Raw genomic sequence first — 20,285 nt, forward strand, 5'->3', positions numbered from 1 at the left:
AAATATCATGCCCATGTTTAGTGCCTCCACACTGAGTAGGCCTTGAAATGGTCGGTCTGGACAGTACGTGAACACACGTCTCAGTCTAATCAACTTTGCAGCAGAGATCTAATGAACTGTGCTTTAAAAGACAGTGGCTGTGCATTGTGTATATGTTCCCAAAGCAAGAAACTGCAGCCATTTCTGTTATAATCTTTCAGTCTTTTATTACAATGGCAAGAGTTCTGTGACAAATGTATATAAGACGACAATCCTTTAATTCATGCAGCACTCTGAATGCAACCAGTGTAACAGCAACAACAGATTCTCTATATACAGTTAACTGTTGTAGTCAGGGCACACAAACGTGAATGAATACAACTGTAAAGTGCTCTGGCCTGCCAGATCTGCAGTTATTTGCTGCAACTTTAAAGAAACAAAGAAGATTTTTGCACACCAGAAGGAAAGAAAAACACAGTAGAAATTAAGACGATCACCATCTATCCTCATTTAGCCTGTCGTTCGTTAAAGATATTAAAACCAGTGCATCTCGCAAACAAATTCTTTTAAATACGCGCCAATGAAAAGTACAAGTACATATTTCAACATGTACATCATTCTTGTACAGATGTACAGTGTCGTGTAGCACAGTTAAGTCAATATAATTGTTACAAAAACATCAAATTCTTTTTACATTCGCACTCAATGTGTCTGTGTGTGAACAAGCTAGCACAGTGATATTGTACTCGGAGATAAGGCAGCACATGTCCATACTGTTGCCCACTACTGCAGTGCAAGATCAAATTAGTTAATAGTTGTGCGCTCAACATTTAACACCAGTGTATAGCTTCTAACTTATCTACCTATTCAATTTTTTTCATATTATTGTCCAGCCTTTTACATGAAGAATGTTTTGAGACTATAAACTGTGATATCAGCACACAAAAGAGATGGTATCCCTCAGAAATTCTATTCACTCCTGCTGTTTCAAGTGATAGGAGGCAAATTATAGTTACAACTATATTTTATTTATGAAGCAACGTAGTTGACAGGAGTTGAATGGGATTATCAGAAACTTGGCAATTTGCCGTAGTGAAGGCTGCTATATGGCCACATGACTGGACTAGGTCAAGTGCCTTATAGAATCTCTCCGTACAGAAGGAGGCCATTCTGCCTGTACCAGCTACCCAGCTAATTGGACTCACCTGTTCCTTCCTCACAGCCCGGCATTTTTTATCTTCTTCCAACTATATTTCCAATTGAATTGCTTTTTCTATTACAAAAACAGAAACATGCTGGAAAATCTCAGCAGGTCTGACAGCATCTATGGAGAGTAGAGCCAACATTTCGAGTCTAGATGATCCTTCATCAAAACTCTGGCTCTACTCTCTCTCCACAGATGCTGTCAGACTTGCTGAGATTTTCCAGCATTTTGTGTTTTTGTATCAGATTCCAGCATCCGCAGTATTTTGCGTTTGTCCCTTTTCTATTGATTCTGCTTCCGCCACCCTTCCGGGCAATGCATCCCAGGTTGTGTTCTGTAATCAGATTCGGGTTTCTAGAAACAAAACGTGGGGGAAATAATCCTATTTCTTACAACAAAAGTGCAGGTGTTTTCTGTTTTGTCACAAGAACTTGGATTTGTTTAGTGGGGTGGTGAGGAGGGAGAGTTTTGAAATGCGCAGAGGTTTGGAGCCAGGGATTTAGAATTCTGAAGAGTGGAGGTGGTTACAGAGATAGGGACAAAGCCATGAAGGGATCTGAACACTGTGAATTTTAAATCAAACAACGGTTTCCCAGAACCTGCCCAATCCTCAATGAGCCAACAAAACTTGACAAACTTCTGAAATCTCTCCAACACCCTGTGTGTTTTGAATTATTGTCTACAGCTCAATTCCAAGCAAATACCCTGAAACTTTAAAGGACTGCAAATGACACTTTTTTTTTGTCTGATTTTTACCAACTTGGAATCTGAAGTACAAAGTTGTTCTTTAGGGTGAAATGAGGAAACCTCGTGACATTTCCTGCCTGATCACAAATTCAGTAAGAGTTTTGGACTTGTTGGACTTTAACCTGGTGTTGTTAAAACTCTTACTGTGTTTACCCCAGTCCACATGATCACAAATTGATCAGGATGAGGATATCCATTCAGCTCATCAATTCAGGAGAGAAACCTTGCATCCCTCCCAATCACACCATCCAGCTATATTCTAAAAGCCCGCAGCACTCAGTTTCAAAATCTATTATATGTGTTGAGTGCTATTTTTGTAACAAACTTCCAGACACCTTTCTGACATTCACTTTGAATCTGTCCCCTTGCTGTACTGATGTGGAGATGTTGGTGCTGGACTGGGGTGAACACAGTAAGAAGTTTAACAACACCAGGTTAAAGTCCAACAGGTTTATTTGGTAGCAAAAGCCACACAAGCTTTCGGAGCTGCAAGCCCCTTCTTCAGGTGAGTGGGAATTCTGTTCACAAACAGAGCATATAAAGACACAGACTCAATTTACATGAATAATGGTTGGAATGCGAAAACTTACAGCTAATCAAGTCTTTAAGATACAAACAATGTGAGTGGAGAGAACATCAAGACAGGTTAAAGAGATGTGTATTGTCTCCAGACAGGACAGCCTGTGTCTTTATGTGCCCTGTTTGTGAACAGAATTCCCACTCACCTGAAGAAGGGGCTAAAGGCTCCGAAAGCTTGTGTGGCTTTTGCTACCAAATAAACCTGTTGGACTTTAACCTGGTGTTGTTAAACTTCTTACCCTTGCTGTACAGCCAGGATTCAGCCTGGTGAGGGCTCCTGGTCCTTGTATGTATTGATTCAGGTCTTGTAAAACTCTACATGGTTGCTGCATGTTGACACAGCCCCTCTCCCCTAAAGACAGTCTGAGAATCAGTGAACTCAGTATTTTCAGTTTAATCTACATAACCCACAGAATATGAATTCAAATCCCACCCTGGCAGGTTAGGAAATTGAATTCAGTTTTTTACTGGATTTAAAAAAACACTATTAGAAAGGGCAAATGTGAAAGTGTCTAACTGTCATAAAAACCCAGCTGGTTCCTTAATGTCCTGTAGTGAAAGAAACCTACTGTCTTCATCTGGTCCGATGTATCATCTATTAACATTTTGCCAGGGAGATGGCCGCATACCCAAAGATCTTGCGTATGGGGGGTAGCCAGACGAGCAGTGGGGCGCCCAAGCCTCCTCTTCAAGTATGCTTGCAAGCGTGACATGAAGGCCCTAAACTCCAACTACCATTCCCTTGGAGTCACTAGCTGGTGAAGGAGAGAAACAGCGACACCTCCTGTGACCTGATGTGCACCATCATGACAACCAGTGGCTCCAGCAGCTTGGCACCAGGTGCCAATGCCTAAAGCAACAACCTACAGCAGGTGGCAGCTTCGTGAGCAGTGCCCGTCTCTCAAGTATTGGCTTTCAAACCATCAGCAGAGATGGACCAAATGTAGACACCACACCTTGTTTGCTGCATGTCCATCATCTCTTCTAGATGGAAGGATGTGAACCACATTGAAATCATAGTTTCAAACAGATAGCACAACTCTGACTAGTCTGATTCTATTCCACCTAAAATAAAGCATACTAATTTAAAAACGCCAGGTTAAAGTCCAACAGGTTTATCTGGTAGCACGAACTTTCGGAGCGCTGCCCCTTCATCAGGTGAGTGAAGAGTTCAGTTCACAAACAGGGCATATATAGACACAAACTCAATTACAAGATAATGGTTAAAATGCAAGTCTTAACTGGCAATCAAGTCTTTACAGGTGCAGACAATGCGAGTGGAGAGAGAGGGTTAAGCACAGGTTAAAGAGATGTGTATTGTCTCCAGCCAGGACAGTTAGTGAGATTTTGCAAACCCAGGCAATTCGTGGGGGGTTACAGATAGTGTGACATAAACTTATCTCTCCTGAGATGCTGCCAGACTGGCTGAGTCTGTCCAGCGCATCCTGTAAACACTTGGCGCTCTTTCCAAGGCCAATATATCCTGAGGCCGTCTTAGGTGTGTGGGACTTGGCTATCAGTTTCTGCTCAGCGATTCCACGTTGTCCGAGCCACGACTTGCCTGGGTTTGCAAAATCTCACTAACTGTCCTGGCTGGTGACAATTCACACCTCTTTAACCTGTGCTTAACCCTCTCTCTACTCGCATTGTCTGCACCGGTAAAGACTTGATTACCTGTAAAGACTCGCATTCCAACCATTATCTTGTAATTTGAGTTTGTGTCTATATATGCCCCATTTGTGAACTGAACTCTTCACGCACCTGATGAAGGGGCAACGCTCCGAAAACTCATGCTACCAAATAAATCTGTTGGACTTTAACCTGGTGTTGTGAGACTACTTACTGTGCCCACCCCAGTCCAACACCGGCAACTCCACATCATAATTTAAAAACAGTAGGAGACCATTTTGACTGATAGTGATTATTGTTTGATTTATGTTGGAGCTATCAACTCTTATCTGCTCTTCCCCAATACACTTCATAGAAATTGTTCAAAGTTTTGACTATAAAGCTTATAATACTGACCAGAACAGAGAATTAGTTTACTTCAGTCCTCTGGTCTCATCGTTCTAGCATGCCTTTGCAAGTACCATCTGTGTTTGGGACGCTGAGGAATTGGGGCCCAGTATGTCTGCTGAGGGCTCATGTCTGCTGGGGAAGGGGAAGTCGGGTCCTAAGGGGCCCCCCAAGTCATATTCGGAATATCGATCCACTGTGTATATTAAAACCCAAGTAAACGCAGTTTATTCACGCAGGATTCAAGTCTTGGAAAAGATCTGTAAGACACTTTGCGATTGCATTAGCGTGAAATGATCTTTATGAAAGATGACACACTATGACATTCTAGTTAAAGTACATGTTCGTTCTGCACATTTTACCTTCAAAACCTAACTCTACTTGCATGCACGCATGCAGTTTCAAAGCCAAACTAAAGTCATTTTCCAACGGTTTTTGCTTCTGTGCTAATCAGGGCACAATTAAATCACAGGCTGGTGAGGCCACAATGCCCTCATGTCCTGTGGCTAAGCATTTTTGGAGCCATCAAATTAGCCCAATAGAAACAGGTAAGACTTCCTGACACTTACATTCATGTTCACCAGTTTGAGATCACATTTACAAAGGAGGAACTATCACTACTGAACAGTCACATCCCCCATAAGATTGGGTGGAAAGTTACTGAGAAGGAAACCATAACTAAGTTGAACAATTTCAGAAAGGAACAATATTAAGTTAGTTATTACGAGAGTCCCTACATTGGGTTACATATTAAGAGATCTCCCTACCCCCAGCCAACTAGGCCTACATTGCTGTAGGCTTGGAACACACTGCTTCTTTCAATGTATTTAAGTCATACCATCCTCAGCGGCACAAAGCGGTTGACATATTGTTCTGTCATACTGGCAGCATTAATTGGAAAAGCTTACTTATTGCAAAGGGAGAGGAGTGGGGGTTAGCAGCACTTTATATACAAGGCCATTTGACAAGTACATTGGAGAAAACCCAAACTTGTAGCCATCAAGCTATAGCTTTATGATTCACCTCATCTCCCCTGCTCCTTTCAACCTTAGTCTCAGCCCTTCATCTAGATTTCCCAACTAGAGAGAAAAAAAAGAGCCATGTTAGAACTCATGCAAATCATCCAGCTCGCATTTAGTGAATTTGGCTTTCTAATTGTGCTGTTCAACTTTACAACAATGAAGAAAAATGCCCTTGGTATTTGCAGGTAAGAAAAATATTAATAGCTGGCCGAGTGTACAGGGTTAAGAGTGACAAGGTTCCAAGAGACTTGACGCATTTACCAATTTGGCCTGGAAAATAAAGAAAGGCTTGTGTTTACATTGTGCCTTTCGCACCCTCCGGAGGTCCGAAAGAATCTTTACAATCAATCGAGTCCTTTTATGAAGTGTGCTCACTGTGGGAAATATAGCAGCCAATTTGTACACAGCAAGGTTCCCACAAACAGCAATGTGGTAAAGACCAGATCATTTGTTTTCAGGTGTTGATTGACGGATAAATATTGGCCAGGACACCAGGGCGAACTCTCCTGCTCTATTTCTAAACCATGCCATGAGAACTTTTACATCCACCTGGGCGGACCCATGGGGTGTCAATTTAAAATTTTATCTGAAGACATCAGCCTGTCTAACAGCTAAATAAACGTGGCAGTAATGAGTCGCTGAAGTGACAAGCTAAGGAATACTAAAGTACACACGGTTAACCACAAGCAAGCAGACCAGTGAGATTCCAGTCCACATATTAAAGGGAAGCTCTATCAGCTAAACACATTCTGTATACTGTATGCCTGCTACAGTTTAATGCATGCCTCAGGCATTCCATGACTGTAAACGCACTCTCAAATATTCTTCAGCAATACACAAATTAATGAGGCCCTTCTGGAATCGAACACCTGGATGACAGTTTGCATCAAAATAAGCCAAAAAAGTAACTTGTGGATCACTCACTTATTCCCTATATTATCTGCAACTAAATCTCCAGCATCAGAAATTTACAGTATGGATGTACTGTAAAGGCTTTGCACTGATGATCTGCTGTCCTTCAGCTTAGTATGAGGGCTCGCTAATCCTCGCAGCCACAGCCTCCCCTCAGCGGTGAGTTCTGGTTGTCAGCTAGGCGGGGACAGAACTGTCATGGAGCATGGATTAATCCAGAAACTTCCTGCGAAGTTAAGAATTGTAAGAAGTTTAACAACACCAGGTTAAAGTCCAACAGGTTTATTTGGTAGCAAAAGCCACACAAGCTTTCGGAGCTGCAAGCCCCTTCTTCAGGTGAGTGGGAATTCTGTTCACAAACAACAAACTGTTCCCACTCACCTGAAGAAGGGGCTTGCAGCTCCGAAAGCTTGTGTGGCTTTTGCTACCAAATAAACCTGTTGGACTTTAACCTGGTGTTGTTAAACTTCTTACTGTGTTTACCCCAGTCCAACGCCGGCATCTCCACATCAAGTTAAGAATTGCCAGCTAAAACAGCAAAGAGCCGAGAACAGAATTTATATGGCACCTTTTTATGACCCAAAGCACTTTACAGCAAATTCATCATGTGAGATGTGTAATCACTGTCGAAATGCAACAGCCAATTACCCCATAAGATCCTGCTCTGTGTCTCTGTTTAATGCCTTATCCAAAAGACAGCATCTCTGACAGTGCAGCACTCCCTCAGTATTCCATTGGAGTGTCAGCCAAGATGTTGTGCTCAAGTCCTTGATGCAAGATGTGAACCTACAACCTTCTAACTCAGAGTGACACCATCTGAGCCACAGCTGACCACTGCCCCTCGGCCATGCTTAGAGAATATTGCATAGCACAGAGGGAGGGGGGGGGGAAATCCTACATAAGTGGACAGAAAAATACATTTTCTTAAGTGGTCAAGAAATTTCCACAATTATTCATTTCATATTAAATGGTATATGTTAGGTGATATTAGTGGTAGGAACATTTGTCGTACATGTATTAAATTCTCCTGTCTGCTATTTATTTTCAGAAGCCCTAACCTGTTTAATATAGAGATGATGGACATTTGTACATAATTATGTTTGATGCAATTTTTAGGCTGTAATTGTAATGATATTTCTTTCTTAGTCCCTGTCAACATATCCTTTTCAGACCACAGTTGACACTAGTGACGATATTGACAGGGGCTCTTACATCATGAGGTTTTACAGAGAAAGGTCCCGTTACGCAGAAGTGGTTATTGCGGGACGATCATATCTGGCTCACCCCTTTTCCTGCAATCACACTCAATTATTTCCACCATTCGAGACAAACAGGAGCTTCTGTTGCAGTTGTTTTTAATGACCTGAAAGCAAAACTGTATTTAAAAATATTCAGATAAAAATGAGAACTTTGACGCTCAAAATAAAATCGACCTGTATCATTCCATGAATTTAGTGTTTGTGCAATAATGTCCCCACTGGACTCCTTCAGCTCTACTGAGAGTTTAATCTTGAGCATTATCAGCTCAGGTCTTGGTTTTCAAGAGAAGGAGTGCATTAAGTTTCAAAACTGTAATTGAGAGATGGAGCATTGGCAGGTTAACGGAGTTGAGGTACAGATCAGCCATGGTCTAACTGAATGGTAGAACAGTCATGAGGGACTGAATGGCCTGCTCCTATGTTCCTATATTATTATCATTCCTAATTCACTTCTTCCTCTCCGACTCAAAATTAAAACCAGTGTTTGAGCACATAACCCTCTTGATAGATGAATCCTTACATCGTAAATGCCACATAGGCTAAACACTATTCAGGGCACAGAGAGGAGGTCGACCCTTTTGGTTCCTGAATGGACTTGGTTGTGCTGAGAAATTCCACAGCCATGAACAGGGAATCGTAAGACAATTGTTGAATCTCACTGTTCCATAAAAGTAAACATAAAAGCTGCTAGGCCTTGTGTTTTGATGCAGAAATATAATCTCTTCTGTCGTCATCAACGGTGCGAGCGTCACAGAGCGTTTCTCTTCCTCAAAAGAAAAATAATCCTGATAAGCCTTGTCAGTTTTATCGTCTTAACTTTGCGCACAATGTGCTTGTGAGTCTCAGCTTATACATCAAACACATCAAACTACAAATACAACAGATATACCTGTGTACGTACCATACAGCATATCTACCTGCAGAGATATACCTGTGTACAATGCAACAGATACACTGCACACAATACGTCAGGTATACCATACACAATTCATTATAGATGCCTGTGAACAGTGCAACATATATAAACATGTACAGTACATCGAATACACTTCTGTGCAGCATAACACATGCCTGTCTGCAGTGTACTGGACATATCTGTAAGCAGAATAGCATACATGCCCATACACCGATAGATAGGCCTGTGTATGGTATAACAGCAGGGCGGATATCCCAGTTTACATAAATGATAGCTCAAAGTTTTGAACTTGTTTTTTTTTTCTAGATTGTTCCGAAGCAAAGGAACTAATTCTGACGGTCAAGTACTACAGACGTGCTGGAATGTTCTTGCACAAAAATGAAGGTTTACAAACATGGGCTGATTATTTCAGCATCGCTCTGAATTTAGTTTCACCACAGTCGTGTAAAGCAAACAAAGAAAAAACATGTTTTGATGCAGATTATACTTATAGATCGCCGCTAGAGGCATCTGCAGGTATTGGTGAAGCACTTTCCAGCCGGTGGTTTCTCTTAGCGGTTCCCAGTGTGTCACATGGTGCTTGGCTCGTGAAGGCAGGACGGTAAAACAGGAGGTCGAGTCCGGGTGGCTGTAGTCCAGTGGCTCCTCAACATCACATGGATTCACCGTTACTGGCTGTGGTGCTTCTCTTTCTGGGAGGTGGCTTAGGGTGTCTTATCTCTACCTGAGGAAAGGAAACATATGCGTAGATTCACGGAAGGTTTATAGCACAGGAGGAGGCCATTTGGCTGGACAAGGCCATGTCAGCTGAACCTGCTCAGTTAGTCCTGCTACCCCACCCTATCCCTGCACATTCTTTTTCTCTTTAAGTGTTTATATAGGTAATGTCGCCACCGTCCCAGATGACAGCCTGCTCTCCCCCCTTCGATAGGGAGAGCTGACTGGTGGAAATTTTAACTGTTTTAAGTTTAAGTATTAGAATCATAGAATTCATAGAATCCCCTACAGTGCAGAAGGAGGCCATTCGACCCATTGAGCCTGCACCGACAACAATCCCACCCAGGCCCTATCCCGTAACCCCGAGTATTTACCCTACTAATCCCCCTGACACTAAGGGGCAATTTACCACAGCCAATCCACCTAACCCGCACATCTTTGGAGTGTGGGAGGAAACTGGAGCACCCGGAGGAAACCCACGCAGACATGGGGAGAATGTGCAGACTCCGCACAGACAGTCACCCGGGTCGGGAATTAAACCCAGGTTCCTGGCGCTATGAGACAGCAGTGCTAACCACCGTGCTGCCCATATTAGTGTCACAAATAGGCTTACATTAACACTGCAATGAAGTTACTGTGAAAATCCCCTAGTCGCCACACTCTGGCGCCTGTTCGGATACGTCAATCCACCTAACCAGCACGTCTTTCAGACTGTGGGAGGAAACCGGAGCACCCAGAAAAAACCCACGCAGACACGGGGAGAACATGCAGACTCTTCACAGAAAATGACCCAAGCCGGGAATCGAATTCGGGTCCCTGGCGTTGTGAGGTAGCAGTGCTAACCACTGTACTGCCGTGCCGCCCCCAAGGGGTTAAGGGTGAAGGTTGAGAAAGCGGGCCTTCATGAATAATCTGCTTATATAATTCCCTTTACAAAGCCATGATTGAATCTGCCTCTGCCACATTCTCAGGCAGTGCATTCCAGATTCTCACCACTTGCTGTGTAAATCAGCCACTGATCTTTTAGCAGGTAAGCAGTTGCTCTGTCCATGAATTAGTGAAGAAACCTAATGGAGGGCTGAGTTACAGGAAGCGCTCAGGTTAAATCCGCAGTCTGTCTTGATGTTTGCAGGTCTCAGCTGGCACGCTACAGCTGGCTCGGATTGTGAAAAAAAGGCTGAGATCATTCTCCTGATCAGCGTCAACACACATGGATAGAGACTGTACCTCAGTTTGGCTCATCCAGCCCACAGGTTTTGGGCTGGGTTTTGGGCCCTGGGTCCCACACGCTGCTGTCAGGATGAAACCTGGCTCTGGAATAATAAAATGCCAGCTGTGGGATCCAGATGTTTCTGAGGAGGCAGCCTCTTAAGCAGGGGCCACCGTGATCCCTGTCCATTTCTAGAGGACGGGCAGTTTCCAGAGCCAGGGGGGCCAGAGGCTGCGACCTCGCTGGGAGGGCTAAGCGCTGCTGTTGATGGTGGTGGGAGAGGGCATTCAGCCAGGTTGTCATTCTGAAAGAGAATAGTGCTGGGATAGGGAGAGGAGAGGGGGGAGTGGAAATAAAGGAGGAATCATAAATAAATATTCACTTTCTAGCTTATGACCGTTCCAGTTCCAAATAAATCCCATTCATGCATAGCTCAAAACCATTTTCAAATAAATATAGTTCACAAACCCAGGCATACTTGCTATACATTGTGTTTAACAGTCTTGAAGATCTCAAAGAGAGATTTTGTGGAGAGAGAGTGAATTCTCAGGAACAGCAGGCACACACCCCTGACTTCAAACAATTCCCAGCTAAAACTGACTGTTTTCTGCAAAAACTTTTTCCTCTCTGCTACGGACCCAGCTCTGCACATAAACCATATCATCACATGACCCTGTCGATCACTGTAATCAGAAATCCTAGGAGAACTTAAGTAAACAAAATCCATTAACTCTGCTTAACATAACCACTTGCAAGGTTGAAATGAGTAATTATCCTGCTCTCCCAAAATCTGAGCTGCATTCCCTCCAGACATACCGACTGCCTGTAAAGTGAAGCTGAATTTTTAAATACTCCCCTCAAACACACACAAAAAAAGTAAATATCCACATCAATTGCATTACGATTATCATACTTCCATTTCACCTGACAAAGAACAACCAATACCTTCAGACTCGATCATTTTGACAAAACCTTCAGGTCAAAGCTTTGTTTCTACATTTGGCAGAACTCAATTTACGACGTAAAGTTGACAGTGCAAGGAAGCAGCTTGACACAAAATAAAGAGATTTGCTAAAGCACTAGAGAGATGGACCTTGATTGACTAGACAGTCCACGTCTTTAACTCACTCAAGAGACAACTCCACATGTAGCAGGTCCAGTGTCATACCTCGGGACGTTGCATCTTTTTTCTAAGTGGTTTATGGGGGCGTTTGAGCACGGCTCCTGCCATCTCATCATCAGAATCCTCTACTGCTCGAGTCTTATACAGCTCTTCATCTGACCTTGGACCCTGATCAATATTTACTTCATCACCTTTCAGTGTCCGGTTAATAAGCTAAGAGGTGAAGAAAAGTAATGCAAAAATAAAACAAATAAAACATTGATGGGTTTAATAATGGGGATGCGAATAAAACAAAAGCCAGGCATGCTTAGTTAGTGTCACCTTGAAAAGGCAAAAGTTGCAAGCTTATCACATGAAAACTGAGCAATCTCTGGAATGCCATTCTGGATAGGTGCAGAAAACATAGGGTTGTTGTAGTGGGGGACTTTAATTTCCCTGGCACAGACTGGAAAGTGCTTAGAGCTGGGGGACCGGACGGAGAGGAATTTGTAAAATGCGTACTGGAAGGTTCTTTGGAACAGTATGTAGATAGCCCGACTAGAGAGGGGGCTATACTGGACCTAGTTCTGGGAAATGAGCCCGGTCAGGTCGTCAAAGTTTCGGTAGGGGAACATGTGGCAAATAGTGACCACAACTCTGTTAACTTTAGGATAGTAATGGACAAGGATGAGTGCTGTCCTACGGGCAGGGTGCTAAATTGGGGGAAGGCTGACTATAGCCGGATTAGGCAGGAATTGGTGGATGTTGATTGGGAGAGGATGTTCGAGGGTAAGTCCGCATCTGGCATGTGGGAGTCTTTTAAGGAACTATTGATAAGGCTGCAGGATAGGCATGTGCCTGTAAAAAGGAAAGATAGGAAAGGTAGGATTCGAGAGCCGTGGATAACCAGGGAAATTGAGGATCTGATTAAAATGAAAAGGGAGGCGTACGTTAAGTCCAGGCAACTAAAAACAGATGGAGCTCTGGAGGAATACAGAGAGAGTAGGAAAGATCTCAAATGGGGAGTTAGAAGGGCAAAAAGAGGTCACGAGATGTTCTTGGCAGGCAGAATTAAGGAGAATCCTAAGGCATTCTATTCATACGTTAGGAACAAAAGAGTTGTCAGGGAGAAAATCGGACCTCTCAGGGACAAAGGAGGGGAATTATGCTTAGAACCCAAGGGAATAGGGGAGATCCTAAATGAATACTTTGCATCGGTATTCACGAAGGAGAGGGGCGTGTTAACCGGGAGTGTCTTGGAGGGAGGTGTTGACCCGTTAGAGAAAATCTCCATTACAAGAGAGGAAGTGTTAGGTTTTTTAGGGAACATTAAAACTGACAAAGCCCCAGGGCCTGATGGCATCTATCCTCGACTGCTCAGGGAGACGAGAGGTGAAATTGCTGGGCCTCTGACGGAAATCTTTGTCGCTTCTTTGGACACGGGTGAGGTCCCTGAGGATTGGAGGATAGCGAATGTGGTCCCGTTGTTTAAGAAGGGTAGCAGGGATAACCCAGGAAATTATAGGCCGGTGAGCTTGACGTCCGTGGTAGGGAAGTTGTTGGAGAGGATTCTTAGAGACAGGATGTATGTGCATTTAGAACGGAACAATCTCATTAGTGACAGACAGCATGGTTTTGTAAGAGGGAGGTCGTGCCTTACAAATTTGGTGGAGTTTTTTGAGGAAGTGACAAAAACGGTTGATGAAGGAAGGGCCGTGGATGTCGTCTATATGGATTTCAGTAAGGCATTTGACAAAGTCCCACATGGCAGGTTGGTTAAGAAGGTTAAGGCTCATGGGATACAAGGAGAAGTGGCTCGATGGGTGGAGAACTGGCTTGGCCATAGGAGACAGAGGGTAGTGGTCGAAGGGTCTTTTTCCGGCTGGAGGTCTGTGACCAGTGGTGTTCCGCAGGGCTCTGTACTAGGACCTCTGCTATTTGTGATATATATAAATGATTTGGAAGAAGGTGTAACTGGTGTAATCAGCAAGTTTGCGGATGACACGAAGATGGCTGGAATTGCGGATAGCGAAGAGCATTGTCGGGCAATACAGCAGGATATAGATAGGCTGGAAAATTGGGCGGAGAGGTGGCAGATGGAATTTAATCCGGATAAATGCGAAGTGATGCATTTTGGAAGAAATAATGTAGGGAGGAGTTATACAATAAATGGCAGAGTCATCAGGAGTATAGAAACACAGAGGGACCTAGGTGTGCAAGTCCACAAATCCTTGAAGGTGGCAACACAGGTGGAGAAGGTGGTGAAGAAGGCATATGGTATGCTTGCCTTTATAGGACGGGGTATAGAGTATAAAAGCTGGAGTCTGATGATGCAGCTGTATAGAACGCTGGTTAGGCCACATTTGGAGTACTGCGTCCAGTTCTGGTCGCCGCACTACCAGAAGGACGTGGAGGCATTGGAGAGAGTGCAGAGAAGGTTTACCAGGATGTTGCCTGGTATGGAGGGTCTTAGCTATGAGGAGAGATTGGGTAGACAGGGGTTGTTCTCCTTGGAAAGACGGAGAATGAGGGGAGATCTAATAGAGGTATACAAGATTATGAAAGGTATAGATAGGGTGAACAGTGGGAAGCTTTTTCCCAGGTCGGAGGTGACGATCACGAGGGGTCACGGGCTCAAGCTGAGAGGGGCGAAGTATAACTCAGACATCAGAGGGACGTTTTTTACACAGAGGGTGGTGGGGGTCTGGAATGCGCTGCCAAGTAGGGTGGTGGAGGCAGGCACGCTGACATCGTTTAAGACTTACCTGGATAGTCACATGAGCAGCCTGGGAATGGAGGGATACAAACGATTGGTCTAGTTGGACCAAGGAGCGGCACAGGCTTGGAGGGCCGAAGGGCCTGTTTCCTGTGCTGTACTGTTCTTTGTTTTTGTTCTTTGTAAGGTAGTGGAGGCAAAAATTCTGAAGTTGGTTAAATGTTGTGATGCAACAATTTTTAAATTTGACAAAATATATAAGGGCATTGTGGGTGATGGCTGGCGATGCCAGTGATATCCATATCCCAACAACAATTTAAAGAAATCCCATTTATTTAGATGAATCAAGACACTGGCATCGATCAATTAGGCCGAATGGTCGCTTTCTATGCTGTAAACTCTATGTAATGGTAAATGAAATTTTAATAAAGTTTAAATAGATAATCTCATCCAACAGCATAGAAGGAGGCCATTTGGCCCATTCTGTCTGTGCCAACTTGAGCATCGCAATTAAATCTCCTTCTTGGTTTCAGATAAAGCTCGGCACAACATCGTGGGCCGAAGGGCCTGTTCTGTGCTGTACTGTTCTATGTTCTAAAATCATTTCCAATTTTTTCTCCAGTCTCTCCAAAAAATTGAAGTCTCTCACCTTTTGATTTATTATTGTCACATGTGCAGGAATACAATGAAAAGTATTGTTTCTTGCACGCAACACAGACAAAACATACTGTACCTAGAGTACATAGGGGAGAAGGAAAGGAGAGGGTGCAGAATTGTTGCAGTTACAGGTTGGGTGAAGAGAAAGATCAGCTCAATATATGGTAGGTCCATCCAAAAGTCTGATGATAGCAGGGAAGAAGCTATTCTTATGTGTTATAATTAAAGTAAATGTCCTCTGCACCCTGAATGTCTCTCTCATCTCTGGTCCACCCTTGTTGCATCCACTTTCTGCCACTTTGTGTCAACTGAATATCCTACTTTACACCCACATTGCACGAGATAGTCTATTGTATGAATTAACCCACCTGATGATCATATATAATTTTGCAACTTGACTGAGCTAATTAAAAGAGAAGCCACCACGTTGAAAAGGTTGGGAGGTAAATTTGATTTGATTTATTATGTCACGTGTATTAGTATACAGTGAAAAGTATTGTTTCTTGCGCGCTGGATTATACAAAGCATACCATACATAGGGAAGGAGAGAGTGCAGAATGTAGTGTTGCAGTCATAGCTAGGGTGTGAGAAAGATCAACTTAATGTGAGGTAGGTCCAATTAAAGTCTGATGGCAGCAGGGAAGAAACTGTTTTTGAGTCGGTTGGTACGTGACCTCAGACTTTTGTATCTTTTTCCCGATGGAAGAAGGTGGAAGAGAGAATGTCCGGGGTGTATGGGGTCCTTGATTTTGCTGGCTGCTTTTCTGAGGCAGCGGAAATTGTAGACAGTGTCAATGGATGGGAAGCTGGTTTGAGTGATGGACTGGGCTTCATTCACAACCCTTTGTAGTTTCTTGTGGTCTTGGGCAGAGCAGGAGCCATACCAAGCTGTGATACAACCAGAAAGAATGCTTTCTCTGGTGCATCTGTAAAAGTTGGTGAGAGTTGTAGTGGACTTGCCAAATTTCCTTAGCCTCCTGAGAAAGTAGAGGAGTTTGTGGGCTTTCTTAACTAAAGCATCTGCATGGAGGGACCAGGACAGGTTGATGATGATCTGGACACCTAAAAACATGAAGCTCTTGACCATTTCTGTTTCATCCCCATTGATGTAGACAGAGGCATGTCCTCCACTACCCTTCCTGAAGTTGATGACTATCTCCTTCGTTTTTACGACATTGAGGGAGAGATTATTGTCATCTCACCAGTTCACCAGATTCTCTATCTCTTTCCTGTACTGTGTCTCGTCATTGTTTGAGATCCGACCCACGACAGTGGTGTCATCAGCAAACTTGAAAATTGAGTTGGAGGGAAATTTGGCCACACAGTCATAGGTGTATAAGGAGTATAGTAAGGGGCTGAGGACACAGCCTTGCGGAGCACCGGTGTTGAGGATGATCGTTGTTGCCCATCCTTACTGACTGCGGTCTGTGGGTTAGGAAGTCTAGGACCCAGTTGAAGAGGCAGGAGCCGAGCCCCAGGCCTCGAAGTTTAGACATGGGTGTCTTAGGAATAATGGTGTTGAAGACTGAGCTGTAGTCTATGAATAGGAGTCTGACATAAGTGTCTTTGTTATCTAGGTGTTCCAGGGTTGAGTGCAGGGCCAGGGAGATGGCATCTGCTGTGGATCTGGTGCGGCGATAGGTGAACTGTAGTGGATCCAGGCAATCTAGTAGGCCGGAATTGATTGGTACCATGAATAACCTTTCGAAGCACTTCATAATGATGGCAATGCGAAAATGGCATAAGATGACCAACAAGAGGAAGAGAGATACAGCAGCCACTAGAAATGTTATTGAAAAACAATAAACTTACTGTCGGGGAGGGATGGACGCTGACGACCAAACGTGAAACTAATCAAACATTGCCTTAGTTGCAGTTGTAAAACTGTGACTCTGCTCTCAGTGGAGTGCCTGTTAGCATTACCCAGGGGCAGAGAAGACTTCAGCCTATTTGCATACACATCCATGGCAACACTGAGCACGGGTAGAGCAGCAAGACAAAAGCAAATCTATTCTGCAGCACACACTGAGGTGGTGTTGTTGAAGGAGCATTTTTTTAAAAGATGGAATCTAAATATATTTGTTAATAAAGTTCAAATGTATAATCTAATCCTACAGCACAAAGGGAGGCCATTTGGCCCATTCTATTTGTGCCAACTTGAGCATCTCAATTAAATCCCCCTTTAAAATCCTTTCCAATTTCTTGAAGTGATTAATTGCACTTGAGATGTTTGGTCTGACAATGGGTTTCCACAATATGGGCGGCCCAGTGGTTAGCACTGCTGCCTCACAGGGACCCGGGTTCAATTCCAGCCTTGGGTCTCTGTGCGGAGTCTGCACATTCTCCCCGTGTCTGCATGGGTTTCCTCCGGGTGCTCTAGTTTCCTCCCACAATCCAAAGATGCGCAAGTTAGGAGGACTGGCCATGCTAAATTGCCCCTTAGTGTCCCAAAATGTGTAGGTTAGGGGGATTAGTGGGGTAAATACGTGGGGTTACAGGGCCTGTGTGGGATGTTCTGTCGGAGAGTCCACACATCCTTGATGGGCTGAATGGCCTCCTTCTACATTGTAGGGATTCTATGAATATGATTTAACTATTGAGATTGTTACAAAGACTGATAAATAGCTCGAAGCTGTGCTGGACAACCTGCCTCCGTGCCCATGAGCAAGCAAATTAAAACTAAATTATTATTTTGGCATTTCATAAGCATAGCACTACCGCAACGACTGTGCACTAATACCATACAGCAACAGCACCCAGGCAAAAACCACTCAGCTCATTAATGAAGGAATATATTCATTACAGCCAACAGGAAGCCGCACTATAATTGTTTAATAACTAAATGCAGTTCATGCAGAGTGATAAAACTTACACAGGCGTTCCAGATTGTTGATGGAGAATGGAGATGGGAAGGGAGACGGAAGAAGAAAGCAAAGATGTAACATGATGAGGTTGCATTGCAACAAACATTCCACACCCTGAATGCACTGACACCTTGCCAGGGTTATGCTTTCACCTGTCTGATGGCCTTATTGTACCTCAGCCATGTGACTCCCGTGCAAGTGTCAGCCTGGAGAGCAGCCTTATTTGTCTCTGCTTAGCCCAGGCTGTGTGACAGCCAGGCGTCAGCAGGGGTCACTCAGTTGTAACAATTGTTTGATGCACCCCTCCATCACGCTGGGGTGCCAAAGTCAATTGTAATGCCCTGGGTGACACCTTAGACTGAGTAGACTGGGACTATACTCATTGGAATTCAGAAGAATGAGGGGAGATCTTATAGAAACATGTAAGATTATGAAGGGAATAGATAAGATAGAAGCAGGGAGACTGTTTTCACTGGCAGGTGAAACTAGAACGAGGGGCATGGCCTCAAAGTAAGAGGAAGCAGATTTAGGACTGAGTTGAGGAGGAACTTCTTCACCCAAAGGGTTGTGAATCTGTGGAATTCCCTGCCCAGTGAAGCAGTTGAGGCTACCTCATTGAAAGTTTTTAAGGCAAGGATAGATAAATTTTTGAACAGTAAAGGAATTAAGGGCTATGGTGAGCGGGCGAGTAAGTGGAGCTGAGTCCATGAAAAGATCGGCCATGATCTTATTGAATGGCGGAGCGGGCTCAAGGGGCCTGATGGCCTACTCCTGATCCTATGTTCTTTATCAGCTGCCTCAGCACAAGGCAGGGTACCAATTCTGGGTCCGTCATGGGTTTGTAAATCTTACGATTAATTTATCCCAATTGCTGAGGTGTCAGGAGAGACAAGGTGCAGCCTTCAGGATACATTTCACACAATAAGTTCCTCACTTTTAAATAAAAACTAAAAGGCTGGTTTAAAAAAGTCGACAGAAATGAACTATGCACTGAATAATTCCTTTAATTTGTTAACATCAAATTAATACTCACCGATGAAAGGTGAAAAACCATAACTTGAATTCTAACAATTCATGGATCCCTGTGTATGTGATCTCCCAAACACTAATAACCAGGCCTAGCAGCTTTTCTTCAATAAAACTGCTGAAAAAAACTGTTTGAAGTTGTAATTGGGAAGATATCACCACTCCACTGCCTCCCCGATGTGTTAAGACAAAATGGAAAAGGGGATGCTGGATGTGTATTTGGAAAGACAGGATTGCAAAAAGAGAGAGAAAGCGGTATCGGGAAAAAACAGGGAGGAGGATTGTCGAAAATTCGGGTCCATAATTTCAGTTAGACATCGACACACTTGAGAGTGCACAAACTGCAGCAATTAGGTCAAAGGTAAAGTCGCCATAGTGACCATAGGCTGCCCTCTCCTTTGAGGGGGAGAGCTGATTGGTGGTGATTTAACCTGAGGGTCATCACACCTCAGGTGAGGGGCAAAGTTGAGAAGGCGGGGCCTTCATGAATAACTTCAGCCGGTACGGGAATTGAACCCATGCTGCTGGCATCACTCTGCATCACCAACCAGCCATCTGGACCAACCAACCCCCTCAGCGACTGCACTGACAATCAGTGTGGGTTTGGTATATTTTGGGCCTAATCCAAATTATGAATGAGGAGATTATCCTTTGAATATCACTAGATTGTTTTAAATTGTCTGAGAAGCAAATCTTCAATCCACTGTCACTGGTTTAGACTTGACACTCCTCGGCCAGTGGGAATGTACCCGCCGACCCACCTGCCCCTGACCTGTCTAAAATTATATGGGATCTGGGGAAGGCATTTAGTGTCTCGTCCACCCTTGAGCTTACTGAGATCCTTATGTGGCCAACTTGATATGTGGTGGTGGGAGGCCCACATCATGAGGGATGCCTGGCAGCTTTAGCTATGTAGACTGGTGTTGGGCAAGGAGGTTGGTGGTGCGGTGGAACCTTCTGTGTAAGGGTCACGGGCCCATCAGAACCCCTGCCTCACTCCCCCCGCCCCCCTCCAAAGATCATCCTCCTTTTTAACCCTTCCCCAAGCCTTTTAATGCCAGCCCCACCACCCTCTGTCCCCATCAACCACTTCTCCCTGAGTCGGCATGGCACAGTGGCACAGTGGTTAGCACTGCTGCCTCACAGCGCTAGGGACTCAGGTTCGATTCCTAGCTTGGGTGACTGTCTGTGTGGAGTTTCCACATTCTCCCCGTGTCTGCGTGGGTTTCCTCTGGGTGCTCCGGTTTCCTCCCAGAATCCAAAGATGTGCGGGTAAGGTTGATTGGCCATGATAAATTGCCCCTTAGGGTTAGGAGGATGTTGGTTATTAGTAGGGTAAATATGTGAAGTTACAGGGAT

General features: G+C 44.1%; 1 protein-coding gene across 6 annotated transcripts in view; it reads right to left on the reverse strand.

The window, feature by feature from the left end:
• Positions 1-180: 180 nt before the first annotated feature.
• reep1 (receptor accessory protein 1) overlaps positions 181-20,285 on the reverse strand; it is a 102,258-nt gene continuing 82,153 nt past the window's right edge. For 2 of the 6 annotated variants that reach the window (XM_078223824.1, XM_078223786.1), the window contains 2 exons: positions 11,730-11,875; positions 181-9,358 (listed from right to left, as the gene is read on the reverse strand). In XM_078223824.1, coding sequence (XP_078079950.1) covers positions 9,287-9,358; positions 11,730-11,875 — 218 coding nt within the window. In that variant the 3' untranslated portion in view covers positions 181-9,286. Of the gene's footprint in view, positions 9,359-11,689; positions 11,876-14,442; positions 16,749-20,285 lie in introns of those variants that run through there. The other 4 variants (XM_078223806.1, XM_078223797.1, XM_078223835.1 and 1 more) reach the window with 3 other exon arrangements.

The sequence above is a fragment of the Mustelus asterias genome, chromosome 1 (assembly GCF_964213995.1).
Source record: "Mustelus asterias chromosome 1, sMusAst1.hap1.1, whole genome shotgun sequence".
Classification (NCBI taxonomy): Eukaryota; Metazoa; Chordata; class Chondrichthyes; order Carcharhiniformes; family Triakidae; genus Mustelus; species Mustelus asterias.